Genomic DNA, 19025 nt, shown 5'->3' with positions numbered 1-19025 from the left:
TTCACAGAACCTGTAGCGTCTGAGAATGATCCCTGCTGTATACCCCAATATGCTGTTCCAGCTCAGTGCACTGTGCAAACAGCCGGTTGTTTGCTGGGCACCCACCAATCTAACATTGATGACCTACTACAGGTCAATTACTAGACAGCTCTTTTGAAAACCTTTAAGACATGTAGCAGCACATATTTTAATGTCTTACAGGTTACAAATAATACAACTGATGGAACACAGCTTTTTAGTGTAATACTATCGGCAGGGTAATATCAAACAAGTCACCTTAAGCAGCTAAACACAGCATTTGTAGCTGCAGATGTATATATTATAGGTTTTAGATGACAAATCTTTGTGAATAGGAGCGTCTTGTCTTAATACGTGTTCTTTGTCTAAAGTAGCTTACTTTCTAAGCTTGCTTTTTATATTTATTAAGTATGCTTGTGTTGCTTTCCTTTCATAGCCTAATGGAAGTCTGAGCCTAATACATAAATTTATATTGCTATATGATAAGGTAACATTTGCCTTCCACTTATTTTGAAAATCCCAATGGAGTACTTCTGGAAAACAAGGCAGAAAAATGCTTTATATAAATATGTAAAAAGGAATAAAATATTTATCAAACAGTAACAAAATACAAGGATTACCAAAATGTATGTTTCACTTTGAACCTGAAGCAACTTGTAGTGCCTACCACACTTCCTATTTAAGTCCAGGCAACGCCGTTTCATCAATTAAAAGCATATCAGGCTAAGCAGTAAAAGGTATTTAGTCTAAGGAAACATCTCCCCTCTTTTCCCTAAACATAGTCCATTTCTAATGTACATAATGTAAATTGTGCTGGCGTTAAGGGGCTGATCTATATGTAATAAAAATGTGCCAGTGGGGGTCAAAAATGAAATAAAAATGTTCTGTCTCCCGCTGGTCTCATCACATCCTCTTTCAGCCACTGGTCAATTGCAGCTTTGACATTCAGTCCGAGACAAAAACAAAAAATAGTCTCTTCTGCCTCAGAAGAAACATCAAGGGTGCATCCAATAATGGTTCACCATTAGCCGCAGCGGTCATGTGACATCCCCCACCAAAAGAGGAAATGTGCAGACTGGTGGTGACACAGGCAGCAGTACAGAGGAGCAGCAGGGGCCCAATAGGACAATATCTGTTATTTTTGTTTTCTAACTACCAAGGAGATCATTTTTTAAATAAAAGACTTTCATTTGCTTTATTTTGATACTCTGCTATGATCACGTGAGCCATACGCTTACTTTCTGAATTAGTCAGTGCCTTATGTGTGGGCTAGAAGTCAGTTTCTTTGTGTATATCTAAAATAAAGCCTTGATGTGAGTCATAAGGCCGCTTTACACGCTACGGACATCGCTAGCTATAGCGAACGATGTCGTGCGTGATAGCACCCGCCCCCGTCGTACGTGCGATATGTGGTGATCGCTGCCGTAGCGAACATTATCACTATGGCAGCGTCACACGCACATACCTTGTCAGCGACGTCGCTGTGACCGCCGAACAATCCCTCCTTCAAGGGGGAGTTGCATTTGGAGTTATAGCGACCGGCCAATAGTAGCGGAAGGGTGGAGATGAGCGGGCCGAACATCCCGCCCACCTCCTTCCTTCCTCATTGCCGGCGGGACGGAGGTAAGGAGATGTTCGTCGCTCCTGCAGTGTCCCACATAGCGATGTGTGATGCCGTAGGAACGAGGAACAACATCGCTACTTACCTGACAACGATTTTTTGTAATTAAACGACCTCTCTAAAAAAAAAAAACGATTTTTGTCTTTTTTGCGATCATTTTAGGTCGCTCCAGCCTGTCACACGCTGCGACGTCGCTAACGATGCCGGATGTGCGTCAGAAACACTGTGACCCCGACGATATATCGTTAGCGATGTCACAGCGTGTAAAGCCCCCTTTAGGGTAAGTGCCCACGATCAGGACGCACTGCGTCTTGGACGCAGTGGGTCCTGACCTGCAGGACTGCGTGTCTCCTCCGCAGGAGATCGCAGCTGCTTGTACCCACGATCAGGGTTCAGTGCGCTGTGGTCTCTCGCTGTGTTCTCCCTATGAAGGATACATGCGAATGCGCAGCAAACTATTGACATGCTGCGGTCTGGAAAGACACATCGTAGGTCAGTGTTTGCTGTGGAAAAAACAAGCACAGTGGGGATTTCAAGAAATCCCATCCACTGTGCTTGTACTGTACAACCCAGCGCTTTGGACGCAGCTGAAGCATGCTGCATCCAAAGCACTGCAAACACGGATCGTGGACACGCACCTTAATGGGAATGCATTATAGGATTATGGTGTACCGAAGTCCCTCGGTTTTGTGGATTTTAACAATGGAATCTTCTAGACATAACACTGACGGATAAATGATCAATGTGTAAAAAGTGGGAGACCAACTGCTAGAATGTCCACTGATTAACGGATTGTCGAGTCCCATTCCTAACACCACCTATATATCCGACAGGACAAGCAGACACTGTTAACTAAAGATTCTGTTAGGGGTTGCAAGCATGGGAGTGTAGAGCACACAGAATCAGTCATGTTTTCAGCCCGTAGTAAAAATTCAGGATGTAGTTAAAGCATTATATTATGCCTCCTACTGAAAAAGCACAGTTGCACAACAATGTGCTTGGACGGTTTTTGCCTTGCTCTGGTCCAACCATTTTCCATGTATGAGAAGTAAGGACCAATTTTTTGGATCAGACTTTGATCAGATTTAGATCAGGATGTGGCTTAAGTGTCATCAGTTTGTTCGTATAGGGAGCAAAGTCATAGTCTGTGAACATCAGACCGCAATAAGATGTTATCAGAGTGCCAATCCAATTTTTTCACAGACCCATTGACATGCATTGCCAAATTTGATGTGACCCGACCCTGGGATCAAAGTCAGACGTGTGAATGACCCCACAGACTATCACAGGTACGAGTGCTACCAATGAAAATGACAGAGTATTTGTATACAAGAATCGGATGTTTGAATGAGCCAAAAGGGTTTTTTCATAGGGGCAATGTTACCCTATATTTCATCTATGCATCTACAATCATAGGGAGGTCATACAGTTCAGCACATGACCCCCTTCTCCTTGTATATTCTTTGTCATACCACAATATAGTTTCAATGTTCGCATGCAAGGAACATCTGTACTATAATCGCTGATAACCAGCGATGTTAAAACACAAAAGTATTAAATGTACATTATAGAAAGTCCTATTTATTTTCCATTATATATGCCTCTAAGATTTCCTCTTAAAATCTGCCAATTTTGCAAAGAGCTGCATATGTTATTGCATTCTGGGAATAATACCACATGTTTCTTCAAGTAATTAAATTATAATTTAATAGTTGCCTCAAAAAAAACAAATCCGTTACTGTTGTACCAGACACTAGGAGGTAAAGCTGTTGATGTTTTCTGTTAGAGACATTTTGACCCAGATTGATAATTGCATTTGCGCCTTTTGTGTTGAGTTTTTCATGTTTCTTGCCTTTTTTTTGTTTGCACAAAAACCACATTTCTATTTGTGCTTTTTTAGTGTCTATCTTATATGTGTGTTTGCCTGTTTGTTTTTTAGTTTATTTTGCCACTGCGGGCAGAAAGTAGGGTTTCCAGATGTTTTCACTCAATTCATCATGTGCTATTTAAAAAAAAAAAAAAAATGCAATGCAACATTTGAAGCAAATGTTATCTGGTCTGTGCTACCATAGACTCATTCTATGCAAGTCAGACATTTTTGCACAATTTTTAAGACAATTTAAGGTAAGGCTAGAAAAAAAAAGATCAGTTTTACTTTTTATAAAATTCATGACCCACATGCACTATGTTGATGAATTTGGTGCAGAAAAAAAAGCAAAAATCACAAGACAAAAGAAAAGAACAAAAGAAAAAGGGACAACAAAAATGCAGGGATTTGGGCCATTTATACCCTGCGGTTTCTTCAATGAAATCAATAACTAACATGTCTGCCATACACATTCCTTCTTTTTTTGTAAAATCAGTTATTTGGCCTTAAAAGGAACCTGTTGTATGTAAGTGCAGTCTGATCTATGGACAGACAGCATGGTAAAGAGAAGGAGAAGCTGCACAGAATGATATATAGATTTGATGAAAGATAATAAGTAACTTGTATTTTACTCATTAAAACCCTGGTATTACCGTAATATGCATATTTATTTTTAGAGCACCATTGATTCTATGGTGCTGTACATAACAAGGGGTTACATACAAAACACAAATAGAAATTACAAAGGACAGACTGGTACAGAAAGGAGATGGCCCTGCCCTATGGGCTTACAGTCTACATGATAATCAGGAAAGACAGTAGGTTGGGGGGTGGCGACAGTTCCAGCGGTGGTGAGGTGGCAGCGGGGTCATTGCACGCTGTAAGCTCTCTCGAAGAAAAGGGCTTTCAAAGTCTGTCTGAAAGTTACAAATGGGACGCATAATCGGATGTGTTGGGGTACCGGATTCCAGAGGATGGAGGATACTTGAAAGAAGTCTTGGAAGCGATTGGGTAAGGATTGTACAAGCCTGGAGGAGAGAAGGTGGTCTTGGGAGGAGCAAAGATTACATATGAGAAGACATCAGGAGATTAGTTTGGAGATAAAGTGGATGAAACGTATTGAACACATCATCAACTCTCTAAATATATTTCTAAAGGTGGTATTTACATGAATTTCTCACCAGATGTCAGTAGACCATACAATTCACATAGGCAAAAAAATCAAAACCATAGATGTCCATAAATTCAGTGATGTGTAATAACGTGCAATGATACAGGGCATAGAATTGATCACATGAAAAAAAGCCATGGAAAGTCATGACAATTGCTGAAATTATCAGTAAGGCCTCCTTCACACGTCCGTGCAAAACACAAACGTTTTGTACGGCCCATGGTGAAGTTACACATGTGTGTGTGTGTCCGTGTTACGTGTGCTGTCCCTTGTGCTATCCGGATAGCACACGAACAGCATGTAATTGTATACCGTACTTGTCTCCCGAGCTCCTGTTACTTTCAGGCCCAAGGTCAGTGCTGTGAATATGCAATGAGCATAATGAGTGGACCCAGAAGTAACAGCAGAGGCAGAGACAAGTATAAAAATTCTTTATTTTTAAGTGACTTATTTTCTCCTGTACGTGTCACACTGATCCCATCAGTGTGCGGTCCGTGTGACACCCGTGTTGACGTAAAAAAATGGACATATCGCCACGGTGAGCACACGGACCGTGTGAAAACACAGATGTGTGCGTAAGCCCATTGATTTTTATGGGTCTACGTATGTCCGTAGTGAAAGTGAAAACGGCCGTCACACAAACCAGAGACATGTGTGAAGGAGGCCTAATACTGGGAGAATATAGTCTCCCAATATGAGAGCAAAATTGAACTCTTGTCATAATACACACCATGTTTGAAGTCCAAAATTCACTGCATATCAGCCCCTAAACAAAATACCAACAATGAAGTTTGGAGGAGGGAACATCATTGTCTTGGGGCTGTTTTTCAGGATACAAGACTTGGTAAACTTTATATAACTGAAGAAAGGATGAATGGACAAATGTACTGAGACATTTTGATAAAAATCTGCTGCCATCTACCAGGATGATGAAGATGAAACAAGGGTGGACGTTTCAGTAAGACAATGATCCCAAACACACAGCCAAGGAAAAGGTCTCTTTCAGAGAAAAAAAAAAAAAAGAAAGCGGTTAGGTTAGACTGCCCCAAACAATCACCTGACCTGAATCCAATAAATAATTTATGGAAGGTACTAAAGATCTGACTCCATAGAAGGAGCCCATGGAACCATCAGGACTGAGCAGTGTGTGGAAGAATGGATAAAAATCGCACCAGAGCAGTGCATGTGACTAGTTTCTCCATACAGGAGGCGTCTTGAAGGAGTCATCACCAAAGACTTTTGTACAAAGTATTAAATAATTGTAAGTAAGCATGTTAAATATTTTTTCCAGGTCACTTCTCATTATTACAAACTACTAAATATATAGACATCTAAGGTTTGATTTCTTTGACTGTGTGGATTGGATGGGGTGTTACCAACATCTGGAGAAATTCATGTCAATAGCACCTTTAGAAATATATTTACTTTAAAAATTGCTGACGTGATCAATAGTAATTTCACCGCTGTATATGGAGGAGACAGATTATGGACAGCTTTGTAGGTCAATATTAGTAGTTAGAACTGGATTACGTTGGGGAATTGTGAGCCAACTAGGGGATTTGCAGAAGGGAGAAGTGGAGGGAGTAGTGAGGAGAGAGGTGGATTAAGGCTATGTGCGCACGTTGCGTATTTGCATGCAGTTATGCTGCGATCTGCACAGCAGCGTAACTGCATGTGTCCTGCGTCCCCTGCATAATCTATGAAGATTATGCAGGAGACGTGCGCACGTGGCGTATTAGAGCGTAGCGCTTCGGCTGCTGCCCGAAGCGTGCGTTCTAAGAAGTGACAGGTCACTTATTCCGTGCACTCTGCATGCATCCCCCGCTCTGTCTATGGGAGGAGCTGCACTCAGAGCGCATGGAATCGTCTTTTTTTCATTATGGACTATTTCTGCAGCGATTTGAAGCGCACGTGTGCTGTTCAAATCGCTGCAGAAATTTCTGCAGGGACAGAACGCTACGTGCGCACATAGCCTTATTGCGCAGCAGAATTAAGGATGGACTGGAGAGTTGCGAGACTTTGAAGAATGGCCACAGAAGAGGATAAAGCAGTAGTTGAGGCGGGTGATGAGGTGGGCATGCACTAGCACTTTAGTAAATTCAGGGTTGAGGTAAGTCTGTAATATTTTTAAGTTGGATGCTGCAGGAAGTGGTAAGATCTTGGATTTGTGGTTTGAAAGACAAGTAAGTGTCGAGCGTTACTTTGAGGCAGCGGACCTACCAAGAGGCGATACTATTATGATGTACTTCCGGTCTGGTGATAAGGGCTGCCAGATACAAATCTCCCCCTGGGTTGACAAACGAGACAGACATAGGCGTAGCACCACCTCCATCCCTTCTCTCATCCAGGTAATATCCTGCCTACAAACTGCCTCTTTACATACTATACTTCATCTGCCTTTCTGGATGGCCTTTCTCTGTATCCAACACCAAGCCTATTCCTTGGAATTCCCTGACAGCATATGCCCTCCTTGCTAGACTCCTAAGCGGACTACTTTTTATTTTATGGAGATCCATTAAGCTGGTTGCGCACTCAAACTGTCATGTGCAAATACAATTTCAAGTGTATACAAATGACCATGCTCGTTTGGGTAATAGCAATGTACAATCATGTAATCCGTATACATTGTTTCTATTTGTATTTTTTTTCTCCACGTGTATTTCGGCACATGTTTATTTTTATTTTGTTTTCCCTTTTTTAGTGATATTTGTGAACAAGACATGTATGGGTTCCAACGTTAAAATCACTGTTGTTGCAATTTCTCTGCATCTTGATTTTCATGTCCGTATCCACTACAAGTCTGTAGTATATAATAAAATACTTAAATTTTGCATCTTCCAAACGAGAGTCTGCAGTGAACTTTTCAATTACTGAAAGGGAATCGGTTGGTAGGATTAACCCTTTTAAGCCGTCTGTATGGAAATGTAGATCATAGGAAGCTGAACAACATGATACCTTGATATCTGAGACTTGATGTCTTATTCTGGAGAAATCCATGTTATTCTTATATATAAATGAATTGTTGCAGGCTAAAGGGCGGACACTGATCTGCATGAGATTCTGCCTCCAGAAGTAATTTTAAATATAAAGGGACGTTACATGTGTGATATGTGATGGCCGCTCTCTGCTCTCACTGCAGAGCTGTGTGTGATTATAACTGACACTTCTGCCGGATCCTCTCAGATTCAGCCTACATCTCACAGGACATATTGCAATATTGTTGAAATACAGCAGAGCTGAGAGTTGCAGTAAAGGTGTTTATAAGGATACTAAAAGTCCAGTTCTACGGTTCTGTGATACATACATGTCTCATACTGGTAACGATTCCTTTTATTAAAAATAAGCTCTGGAGGCAGAATCTCATGTAAGGGGGCTGCTGATAAGTCTTTGGCTTTACCCAGAAAGATGAGATAGGATGATGAAACTTTGCATTTACTCCACATACTCTCCACTGATGTCAGCACACTTCTTACATCGGTATTCCATGCTCTGTAAGCCTAGTAAATAGAATGATTTTCAGTTGTGCCTCTATCCAGGCATCCGTTGCAGCCATTTCATGAGAAATGGTGGGAAATTTGGTACCCTTGAGGTGTTTCTTCCGGTTTGGAAACAGATGATAGTCAGAGGGAGCTAGATCTGGTGAATAAGTTGGGTAGTCAACCAGCTGGAAGGCCAGCTCTGCCAGTTTTGCCGTGGTTGCTTGTGCAGTGTGAGCGGAGGCATTTTCTTGCAGGAACAAGATTCCTTTGGACAGCTTGCCGCGCCTTTTGGCCTTCAGAGCTGCCTTCAATTGGTCCAAAAGTTCAATGTAATACCTTGCATTGATGGTGGAACCCTTTTGAAGGTGGTCGACTAGCAGCACCCCCTCCTGATCTCAGAACACAGACGCAATCACTTAAGTGGCTGATTTTTGCAAGCTGACCTTCTTTGGACAAGGAGAACCACTGTACCTCCACTCGTGCAACTGCTCCTCGTTTTCAGGGTCATACAAATAAATCCAGGTCTCGTCCATAGTGACCAGTCGATCCATGAAGTTCTTATCAGTCCGGAAACGCTGACAAATGGACCGGGAAGTTTTCGCTGATATACTTTTATGATCTGTTGTCAAACATTTGGGGACCAACTTTGCAAATAGCTTCATGTCCAAATGTTCATGGATAATGACACAAACACATTCACGGGAAATCCCCATGATGTTTACTATTGCTTTATCTTAAATTTGTCGATTCTCCAGTATGAGGTTGTGCACAGCATCGATGATCTCCGGACCAACAACCACTCTCTGTCGTCCAGGACGCTCCTCATCATTGGTGCTGAAGTGGCCTGTATTGAATCTGGCAACCCAGTTCTTAACTGTGGAATATGAAGGGCATTGATCCCCCAATGTCTGCGACATATCATCATGAATATCCTTTGCGGACTTTCTTTGCCGAAACAAGAATTGTATCACTCCTCTGCTCTCAGTTGCTGTGAATATCGCATTAGACTCCGCCATTTTGTTTTCCTGCGTGCCTAGAACACTGTTGGCATAAGCAACAAACACAAAATTTTTAAAACATATATTAGACACATAAGGCTTTCATGTGATGTAACATTCGTTACCATAGGAAGAAAAAAAAAATCAGAAAGACAAAATCTTGTCAGCAGCCCCTCGTAGATCAGTGTCCTGTCAATAGCTCATTTACATATAAGTAACATGGCTTTCTCTGGAATAAGACATCAAATCACAGATATATAATTTGTTTTCAGCTTCCTATAACCTACATACCCCTATAAATGTCTAAGGAGGGTTGATTGAACTGACAGGTTCCCTTTTATTGGATGGAAGCCTATAAGAAAGTACACTTAAATGGCTTTTTGGCATTGCAGTAAATAGAACATTACATGTACAGCTGTCTTCACAAATACCTTACTGTCATCATTATTTGAATGGATAGACAGCAAATTAGCCAAAGTTTCCAATCTGAAAGCCTGCAGAAGAAAGAAAACAAGAATATCCAGGAGACGTTAGAACAATTTCCTCTAAGAGGACACAAAAAGAAACATACACAAGTAGTAGAAAACACAGAACTTTACATAGAAATCCACAGACCAGTACATAGACACCTAAAAATGAAGACGGTCTTAAGACAAGTACTGAGGTCTAGCCTAAAGTAGAGCTGGAATACGCAGTACATGGATAACAAAAAAACAAAACAACTCATGCAATAGAGTAATCTTTCATTTCAATATACAGTGCTTTGAAAAAGTATTCAAACCCCCTAAGCTTTCCCACATTTTTTTTCACGTTACACCAACAAAGTGTATCAGTCATTTTAATTTTTGTTTCATAAATCAATAGTACACAACAAAATAAGCAACTTTGTAATATATGTTAGACTAATTGCTTCTTGATCAGTTATCAAAATTCTCATTTCTGAGGTAAAATCTGTATTTTTATTTTCTGTAAAGACTTTCCTATTCATAACATAGAAGGCAGCCGTTACTGATGAGAATCTATGATGGGAGGGAGGAGCTAGAGGCAAAGGGAGGAGCTAGAGTCAGAGCTCCGCCCCCTCCCACAGACTCATCAGCACCTACTGCCATCTCCTCTCTCAGTAATGGGAAAGTCTTCACTGACTACATATTTACCTCAGAACAATGCTGCCAGAGAAAGCAGCAAATTTCTCTGATGAAAATATACAACTTTGTAACATATGTGAAGTGTACTATTGATTTATGAAATAAAAATTAAAACTACAGTTATGCTTTAACCGCTCATGACATATTTAAATCATATGTCGTGTGCCTTGCTTTGATGCGTGCTTCCTCACTGAGCCCACATCTTTCCCTAGACATGATTGCTTATCTGATCAGCCAACATATCCCTCTAATAGCCGGTGGTGAATCAGAAATCCACCCACGATTGTTAACCAGTTAAATCCCGCTGTCAATCTCTGACAGCAAAATTTAACGCGCCAGATTTAACACCCCACTCCTATCAGCGCACCTGTGATGTCATCCCAGGGCGCCGATGAGTTGTCATAATAGCCAGGGGTCATGATCCCTTTGTCGGTCATGAAGAGGAGACCATAATTTCAGCAGCTATACAAAGCAGTACTGCTGCCCTTGTATATAACAAGCAAGCAGATGATCGCAGCTTCAAGTCCCTTAAAGGGAACTTGTCAGGTCCAATATACACCCAGAACCACAAGCAGTTATGGGTGCATATTGCAAATCCCTGCCTAAGCGTCTCTGTATACACCAGCATAGATAGAGATATTTAGAAAAAGTATTTCTAAAGATCTTTTATCTCATGCTAATGAGCGAGGGGACTAGTCCTCTGGGCGTTAGTTCCCCTGGCTAGTTGGTTCCATTAGCATGTTAGTACACCCCCGTGGGTGTGCTAACATACTAATGAACGCGGAGCATCAGAGGATGTTCTCACTCACTTCTCCGCCCGACACTGGATTTCAGCTTGGTGCGCATGATCACGGAGTTTCGGTCATGTACACTATGAAGCCGGGTGTACGCGTCCTGGCTTCAAACTGAATTAGTGCGCATAACTGGAAGTCCAGGATCATGCACACTGAGCCGAAGTCCAGGAGTCAGATGCGATGGCAGCGTCATTCTCTGATGCTCCACATTCATTAGCATGTTAGCAAGCCCACAGGGGCGTACTAACATGCTAATTGAGCAGGCTAGACAGGGGAACTAACGCCCAGGGGACTAGTCACAGTCCTCATTAGCATATGATTAAAGAGCTTTAGAAATCCTTTTTCTAAAGATCTCTTTATCTATGCTAGTGTATACAGGGACGGATAGGCAGGGATTAGCAATATGTATCCAGAACTGCTCGTGGTTCAGGGTGCATTTTGCACCTGACAGGTTCTCTTTAAAGGGACTAGAAAATACAAAAAAAAGAAAGAAAAAAGGTCAAATTCACCCCCCCCCCCTTTCGCATCATTGAAAATAAAACAAAAAACACACATTTGGTATTGTGACATTCAGAAATATGTGATCAAAATATAAAATAAATTAATCCAATCTGTAAACGGTACAATGAAAAACAAGAAGCCAGAATTACCTTTTTTTGGTTGCCACAACAATGCATTGAAATGCAATAAGAGGCGATGCTGCCACCACAATGTCTGATGGTGAGGATGGTATTTTCAGGGTGATGTGCAGTGTTAGTTTTCTGCCACGCACAGCATTTTGCATTTAGCCCAACATGGCTTTTTGTTAACTGCAAAACAGACATCTTATTGCTTGCATTAAAAAAAATGGCCTACTTCTTGCCACTCTTCTATAAAAGGCCAGATTTGTGGAGTATACATCAAGTTGTCCTGTCGATATTTTGACACTTGAGCTCCGGATCTCTGCCGTTCCTTCAGAGTGATCATGTGCCTCTTGGCTGCTTCTATAATTAGTTCTCTCCTTGCTTGGGATATCAGTTTAGGTGTACGGCCATGTCTTGGTAGGTTTGCAGTTGTGCCATACCCCTTCCATTTTTGCTGTCGGATTGAACAGAGGTCTGAGATTTTCAGAGCTTGGACTATTTGTTTAATAACCTAACCCTGCTTTACTCTTCTTCACAACCTTATCCCTGACCTGTCTGCTGTGTTCCTCGGTTTTCATGATGCGGTTTGATCCCTAATGTACTCAAACTATACTCTGAGGCCTGAGAATAAGTTATACACAGGTGGAGTATTGTTACTAATTAGGTGACTTCTGGAGGCAATTGGTGACTCAGGATTTTATTCAAGGCTATCAGACTACAAATGACTGAATGCAAATGCACATCACAATTTTCAGATACATTGCTTTCAAAATATTTTAAAAAAAAAATTATAATTTCCTTTACACCTAATAAATGCTACTTAGTGTTGGTAAACACTCAGAAGGAGGCTAGGCACCACCTACATACTTAAATGAAGCCATGTGCCATGTACCAACAATAGAACTTTGAACAGCAAAAAAAGATACATACATATCAGGCACCAGGCTTACTAATGATAAATTATATCTAGGGCGGACCGTGAATAGTGCAAATATATAAGGTATTTATTTAATCAAAGTGGCAAACAACACATACATAGTTAAAATCATTTCAAATCAGACATGAACATGATACACTGTCAACTCCATGGATCAAATAAAGCGGTAAAGAGGGATATCATGTAGAAAGATGGCACATGCAGTATATGCCCTAAACTTATATAGGGACTCCAATAACCTGTATTTCTATCCCCTCCATAATCTATAATTGCATAGCTCTGGAACGATCGTAACAAAGGGCCATGAGGTTGTCTGTGACAGACAGAGGAAAAAAAGAAGGGAATTTTGTTTACTTACCGTAAATTCCTTTTCTTCTAGCTCCAATTGGGAGACCCAGACAATTGGGTGTATAGCTACTGCCTCCGGAGGCCACACAAAGTACTACACTTAAAAGTGTAAGGCCCCTCCCCTTCTGGCTATACACCCCCCCGTGGGATCACGGGCTCCTCAGTTTTAGTGCAAAAGCAAGAAGGAGGAAAGCCAATAACTGTTTTAAATACAAATTCAACCCGAGAAACAACCTCGGAGAACTGAACTGTTCAACATGAACAACATGTGCACCCGAAAAAAACAAATTTCCTAAGAAAACAGGGCGGGTGCTGGGTCTCCCAATTGGAGCTAGAAGAAAAGGAATTTACGGTAAGTAAACAAAATTCCCTTCTTCTTTGTCGCTCCTAATTGGGAGACCCAGACAATTGGGACGTCCAAAAGCAGTCCCTGGGTGGGTAAAAGAATACCTCGTGATAGGGCCGTCAAACAGCCCTTTCCTACAGGTGAGCCACCGCCGCCTGAAGGACTTGTCTACCTAGGCCGGCATCCGCCGAAGCGTAGGTATGCACCTGATAATGCTTGGTAAAAGTGTGCAGACTCGACCAGGTAGCCGCCTGGCACACCTGCTGAGCCGTAGCCTGGTGCCGTAATGCCCAGGACGCACCCACGGCTCTGGTAGAATGGGCTTTCAGTCCTGATGGAATCGGAAGCCCAGCAGAACGGTAGGTGTGAAGAATTGGTTCCTTGATCAACGCGCAAGGGTGGATTTGGAAGCTTGCAACCCTTTACGCTGACCAGCGACAGGGACAAAGAGTGCATCCGAGCGGCGCAGAGGCGCCGTGCGGGAAATGTAGATCCTGAGTGCTCTCACCAGATCCAATAAATGCAAACCTTTTTCAAATTGGTGAACTGGATGCGGACACAAAGACGGTAAAGTGATATCTTGATTGAGATGAAAGGAAGATACCACCTTGGGAAGAAATTCTGGAATTGGACGCAGAACTACCTTGTCCTGGTGAAACACCAGGAATGGAGATCTGCATGATAACGCCGCCAGCTCGGACACTCTCCGAAGAGACGTGACCGCCACTAGAAAGGCCACTTTCTGTGAAAGACGAGAAAGGGAAATCTCCTTCATAGGCTCGAAAGGCGGCTTTTGGAGAGCAATTAGAACCTTGTTCAGGTCCCAGGGCTCCAATGGCCGCTTGTAAGGGGGGACGATATGACAAACCCCTTGCAGGAACGTGCGTACCTGAGGAAGTCGCGCCAGGCGTTTCTGAAAAAATACGGATAGCGCGGAGACTTGACCCTTAAGGGAGCCAAGCGACAAACCTTTTTCCAACCCAGACTGCAGGAAGGAAAGAAAAGTAGGCAATGCAAAAGGCCAGGGAGGAACTCCCTGAGCAGAGCACCAAGATAGGAATATCCTCCACGTCCTGTGGTAGATCTTGGCGGAGGATGGCTTCCTAGCCTGTCTCATGGTGGCAACCACTTCATGAGATAAACCTGAGGCCGCTAGGATCCAGGACTCAATGGCCACACAGTCAGGTTCAGGGCCGCAGAATTCAGATGGAAAAACGGCCCTTGAGACAGCAAGTCTGGACGGTCTGGTAGTGCCCACGGATGGCCTACCGTGAGGTGCCACAGATCCGGGTACCCCGACCTCCTTGGCCAGTCTGGAGCGACGAGAATGGCGCGGCGGCAGTCGGACCTGATTTTGCGGAGCACTCTGGGCAACAATGCCAGAGGTGGGAACACATACGGTAGCCGGAACTGCGACCAATCTTGAACTAAGGCGTCTGCCGCCAGAGCTCGGTGATCGTGAGACCGTGCCATGAAAACCGGGAGCTTGTTGTTGTGCCGTGACGCCATCAGGTCGACGTCCGGCATCCCCCAGCGGCGACAGATCTCCTGAAACACGTCCGGGTGAAGAGACCATTCCCCTGCGTCCATGCCCTGGCGACTGAGAAAGTCTGCTTCCCAGTTTTCTACGCCTGGGATGTGAACGGCGGATATGGTGGATGCCGTGTCTTCCACCCACGTCAGAATCCGTCGGACTTCCTGGAAGGCTTGCCGACTGCGTGTTCCCCCTTGGTGGTTGATGTATGCCACCGCTGTGGAGTTGTCCGACTGAATTCGGATCTGCTTGCCTTCCAGCCACTGTTGGAAGGCTTGTAGGGCAAGATAGACTGCTCTGATCTCCAGAACATTGATCTGAAGGGTGGACTCTTTCCGAGTCCACGGACCCTGAGCCCTGTGGTGGAGAAACACTGCTCCCCACCCTGATAGACTCGCATCTGTCGTGACCACCGCCCAGGATGGGGGTAGGAACGACTTTCCTTTTGACAATGAGGTGGGAAGAAGCCACCACCGGAGAGATTCCTTGGCTGCCTGAGAGAGGGAGACCTCCCTGTCGAGGGACGTCGACTTCCCGTCCCATTGGCGGAGAATGTCCCATTGTAGTGGACGCAGATGAAACTGCGCAAAAGGAACTGCTTCCATTGCTGCTACCATCTTCCCTAGGAAGTGCATGAGGCGCCTCAAGGGGTGCGACTGGCCCTGAAGGAGAGATTGCACCCCTATCTGTAGCGAGCACTGTTTGTCCAGTGGAAGTTTCACTATCGCTGAGAGAGTATGAAACTCCATGCCAAGATATGTTAGTGATTGGGTCGGGGTTAGATTTGACTTTGAAAAGTTGATAATCCACCCGAAACTCTGGAGAGTCTTCAGTGCCACGTTCAGGCTGTGTTGGCATGCCTCTTGAGAGGGTGCCTTGATAAGTAGATCGTCCAAATACGGGATCACGGAGTGACCTTGCGAGTGCAGGACTGCTACTACTGCTGCCATGACCTTGGTGAAGACCCGAGGGGCTGTCGCCAGCCCGAAAGGTAGAGCTACGAACTGCAGGTGTTCGCTTCCTATAACGAAGCGTAGAAAACGCTGATGCTCTGGCGCAATTGGCACGTGGAGATAAGCATCCTTGATGTCTATTGATGCTAGGAAATCTCCTTGAGACATTGAGGCGATAACGGAGCGGAGAGATTCCATCCGGAACCTCCTGGTTTTTACGTGTTTGTTGAGCAGCTTTAGATCCAGGACGGGACGGAACGACCCGTCTTTCTTTGGCACCACAAACAAATTGGAGTAAAAACCGTGACCTTGTTCCTGAAGAGGAACAGAAGTCACCACTCCTTCCGCCTTTAGAGCGGATACCGCTTGCAGCAGAGCATCGGCTCGGTCGGGCGGTGGGGAAGTTCTGAAGAAGCGAGTTGGAGGACGAGAGCAGAACTCTATCCTGTACCCGTGAGACAGAATGTCTCTCACCCAACGGTCTTTGACCTGTGACAACCAAATGTCGCCAAAGCGGGAGAGCCTGCCACCGACCGAGGATGCGGAGAGAGGAGGCTGAGAGTCATGAGGAAGCCGTCTTGGTAACGGTTCTTCCGGCTGGCTTTTTTGGGCGTGATTGAGTCCGCCAAGAATCTGAGCCCCTCTGATCCTTTTGAGTCCTTTTGGACGAGTAGAATTGGGACCTGCCTGAGCCTCGAAAGGACCGAAAACCAGACTGTCCCCTCCTCTGTTGAGGTTTGTTTTGTCTGGGCTGAGGTAAGGATGAATCCTTACCCTTGGAGTGTTTAATGATTTCATCCAAACGCTCACCAAACAATCGGTCACGAGAAAAAGGCAAACTGGTTAAGCACTTCTTGGAAGAAGAATCTGCCTTCCATTCTCTCAACCACAGGGCTCTGCGTAAAACCACAGAGTTGGCTGACGCCACCGCCGTACGGCTCGTAGAGTCTAGGACAGCATTAATCGCGTAAGACGCGAATGCAGACATTTGAGAGGTCAAGGGTGCCACCTGCGGAGCAGATGTACGTGTGACCGTGTCGACCTGTGTAAGCCCAGCTGAAATAGCTTGGAGTGCCCATACGGCTGCGAATGCTGGCGCCAACGACGCTCCAATAGCTTCATAGATGGATTTTAACCAGAGCACCATCTGTCTGTCAGTGGCATCTTTAAGTGCCGCCCCATCTTCCACTGCAACTAGAGATCTGGCTGCAAGCCTGGAGATTGGAGGGTCCACCTTGGGACACTGTGTCCAGCCCTTGACCACGTCAGGGGGAAAAGGATAGCGTGTATCTTTAAGCCGTTTGGAAAAACGCTTATCTGGATAAGCGTGGTGTTTCTGGATTGCGTCTCTAAAGTCAGAGTGGTCCAGAAACGTGCTTAATTTACGCTTGGGATACCTGAAATGGAATTTCTCCTGCTGTGAAGCTGCCTCCTCCGCAAGAGGAGCTGGTGGAGAAATATCTAACATCCTATTGATGGACGCTATAAGATCATTCACTATGGCGTCACCATCCGGGGTATCTAGATTGAGAGCGGCCCCAGCATCAGACTCCTGATCAGTTACATCCGCCTCATCACACAGAGAGTCGTCCCGCTGGGACCCTGACCAGTGTGATGAAGTTGAGGGTCGCTCATAGCGAGCCCGCTTAGGTTGTCTGGGACTGTCGTCCGAGTCAGAGCCGTCACCCTGGGGTGCATGTGACACCCCCAGAGCTAGGAAGTGGTCCAGCTGAGGGGGACCAGGGGGCAATGGATCAACAGTGCCCATGGTCTGAGTTACTGGTCTAGACTGCAATGTTTCAAGAATTTTAGACATAGTCATAGACAATCTGTCAGCAAAAGCTGCAAACTCCGTCCCTGTCACCTGGACAGCATTCACAGGTGGTTCTCCCTGGGTCACCTCTAGCAGCGGCCCCGGCTGAGCAATTGCCACAGGGGCCGAGCACTGCACACAATGGGGGTCAGTGGAACCTGCCGGTAGAGTAGCCCCACATGCGGTACAAGCAGCATATAAAGTCCGTGCCTTGGCACTTTTGCTTTTTGCGGACGACATGCTGTTATCTCTTTGAGAAATCTAAGGAGGGTATATAGCAGAAAACCACCAGCGACTGTACAGTGCAAAGTATTGCCAGCACAAAATACAAAGTACACTATGGCACAAGTGGGGGAGAGCCCTTGAGGGCTGCTTACCGCCCGCTGAAAAGCGGGTGTGAGGTCGTAGAATCCCTTGTCTGGGTCTCCCAGCCTCCCCTCTGCAGCTCAGCGTGCAGGCAGGAATGGCTGCCGGCGTCCTGTGAAGAGGGGCGGACCGTGGGCGTCCCAAACAAAAGAGCGGGAAACTGCGTCCCCCTGTGCCAAGTGTGAGGGCTGGAGTATGTAAAACAGACTCCAGCTCTTAACGCTGCTTGACTGTACAGCGTCCCGCCCTCCTCCTGACTGGCAGGTCCGGGGGCGGGAACGATACGAACTAGGCCGCAAAAGCCGGGGACTGTAGTAATCTAGCGCGGCCGTCATATATGCACGGCCAGCGCGGAAGTCCCCGGCGCACCATAAATCCCAGCCGCGACCAGTAAACACTGACCCCAGCGGCCGGATCGGCCGATCGTACAAAGTCACCTCACTCAGCAGAGCTGTAGTGAGTAACGGCACCAGCGCAGCAGCGCTGTGAACCCCGGCGCACTAACACACCCAGCAATGCTGCAGTGTGCGTGCGATAAGCACGGGGACACGGAGTACCTTGATGGAGCAGGGTCTGTCCCTGAGAAAACTCCGCTCCGTATCCAGCAGATCCTCCAGGGGCTGTGGATGGAGCACGGCCTCAGTGCCCGGAGACCGGTAAAGTCCCACTTCACCCAGAGCCCTAATGGGGATGGGGAAGGAATCAGCATGTGGGCTCCAGCCTCCGTACCCGCAATGGGTACCTCAACCTTAACAAACACCGCCGACAGAAAGTGGGGTGAGAAGGGAGCATGCTGGGGGCCCTAGTATGGGCCCTCTTTTCTTCCATCCGACATAGTCAGCAGCTGCTGCTGACTAAACAGTGGAGCTATGCGTGGATGTCTGGCCTCCTTCGCACAAAGCATAAAACTGAGGAGCCCGTGATCCCACGGGGGGGTGTATAGCCAGAAGGGGAGGGGCCTTACACTTTTAAGTGTAGTACTTTGTGTGGCCTCCGGAGGCAGTAGCTATAC

The 19025-nt window shown here is 45.2% G+C and overlaps 1 protein-coding gene across 2 annotated transcripts in view; it reads right to left on the bottom strand.

The window, feature by feature from the left end:
• Positions 1 to 19025, bottom strand: part of SMC5 (structural maintenance of chromosomes 5) — a 266453-nt gene that overhangs the window by 25411 nt on the left and 222017 nt on the right. Inside the window, exon 19 of one of the 2 annotated variants that reach the window (XM_075317886.1) lies at positions 9586 to 9648. The exons of the other annotated variant lie outside the window; for it this stretch is intronic. Coding sequence (XP_075174001.1) covers positions 9586 to 9648 — 63 coding nt within the window. The remainder of the gene's footprint in view (positions 1 to 9585; positions 9649 to 19025) is intronic. 2 annotated transcript variants of the gene reach the window in all.

Source organism: Anomaloglossus baeobatrachus, chromosome 1 (assembly GCF_048569485.1).
Source record: "Anomaloglossus baeobatrachus isolate aAnoBae1 chromosome 1, aAnoBae1.hap1, whole genome shotgun sequence".
In the NCBI taxonomy this organism is placed as follows: Eukaryota; Metazoa; Chordata; class Amphibia; order Anura; family Aromobatidae; genus Anomaloglossus; species Anomaloglossus baeobatrachus.
This window is presented reverse-complemented; position numbering and strand designations above follow the sequence as displayed.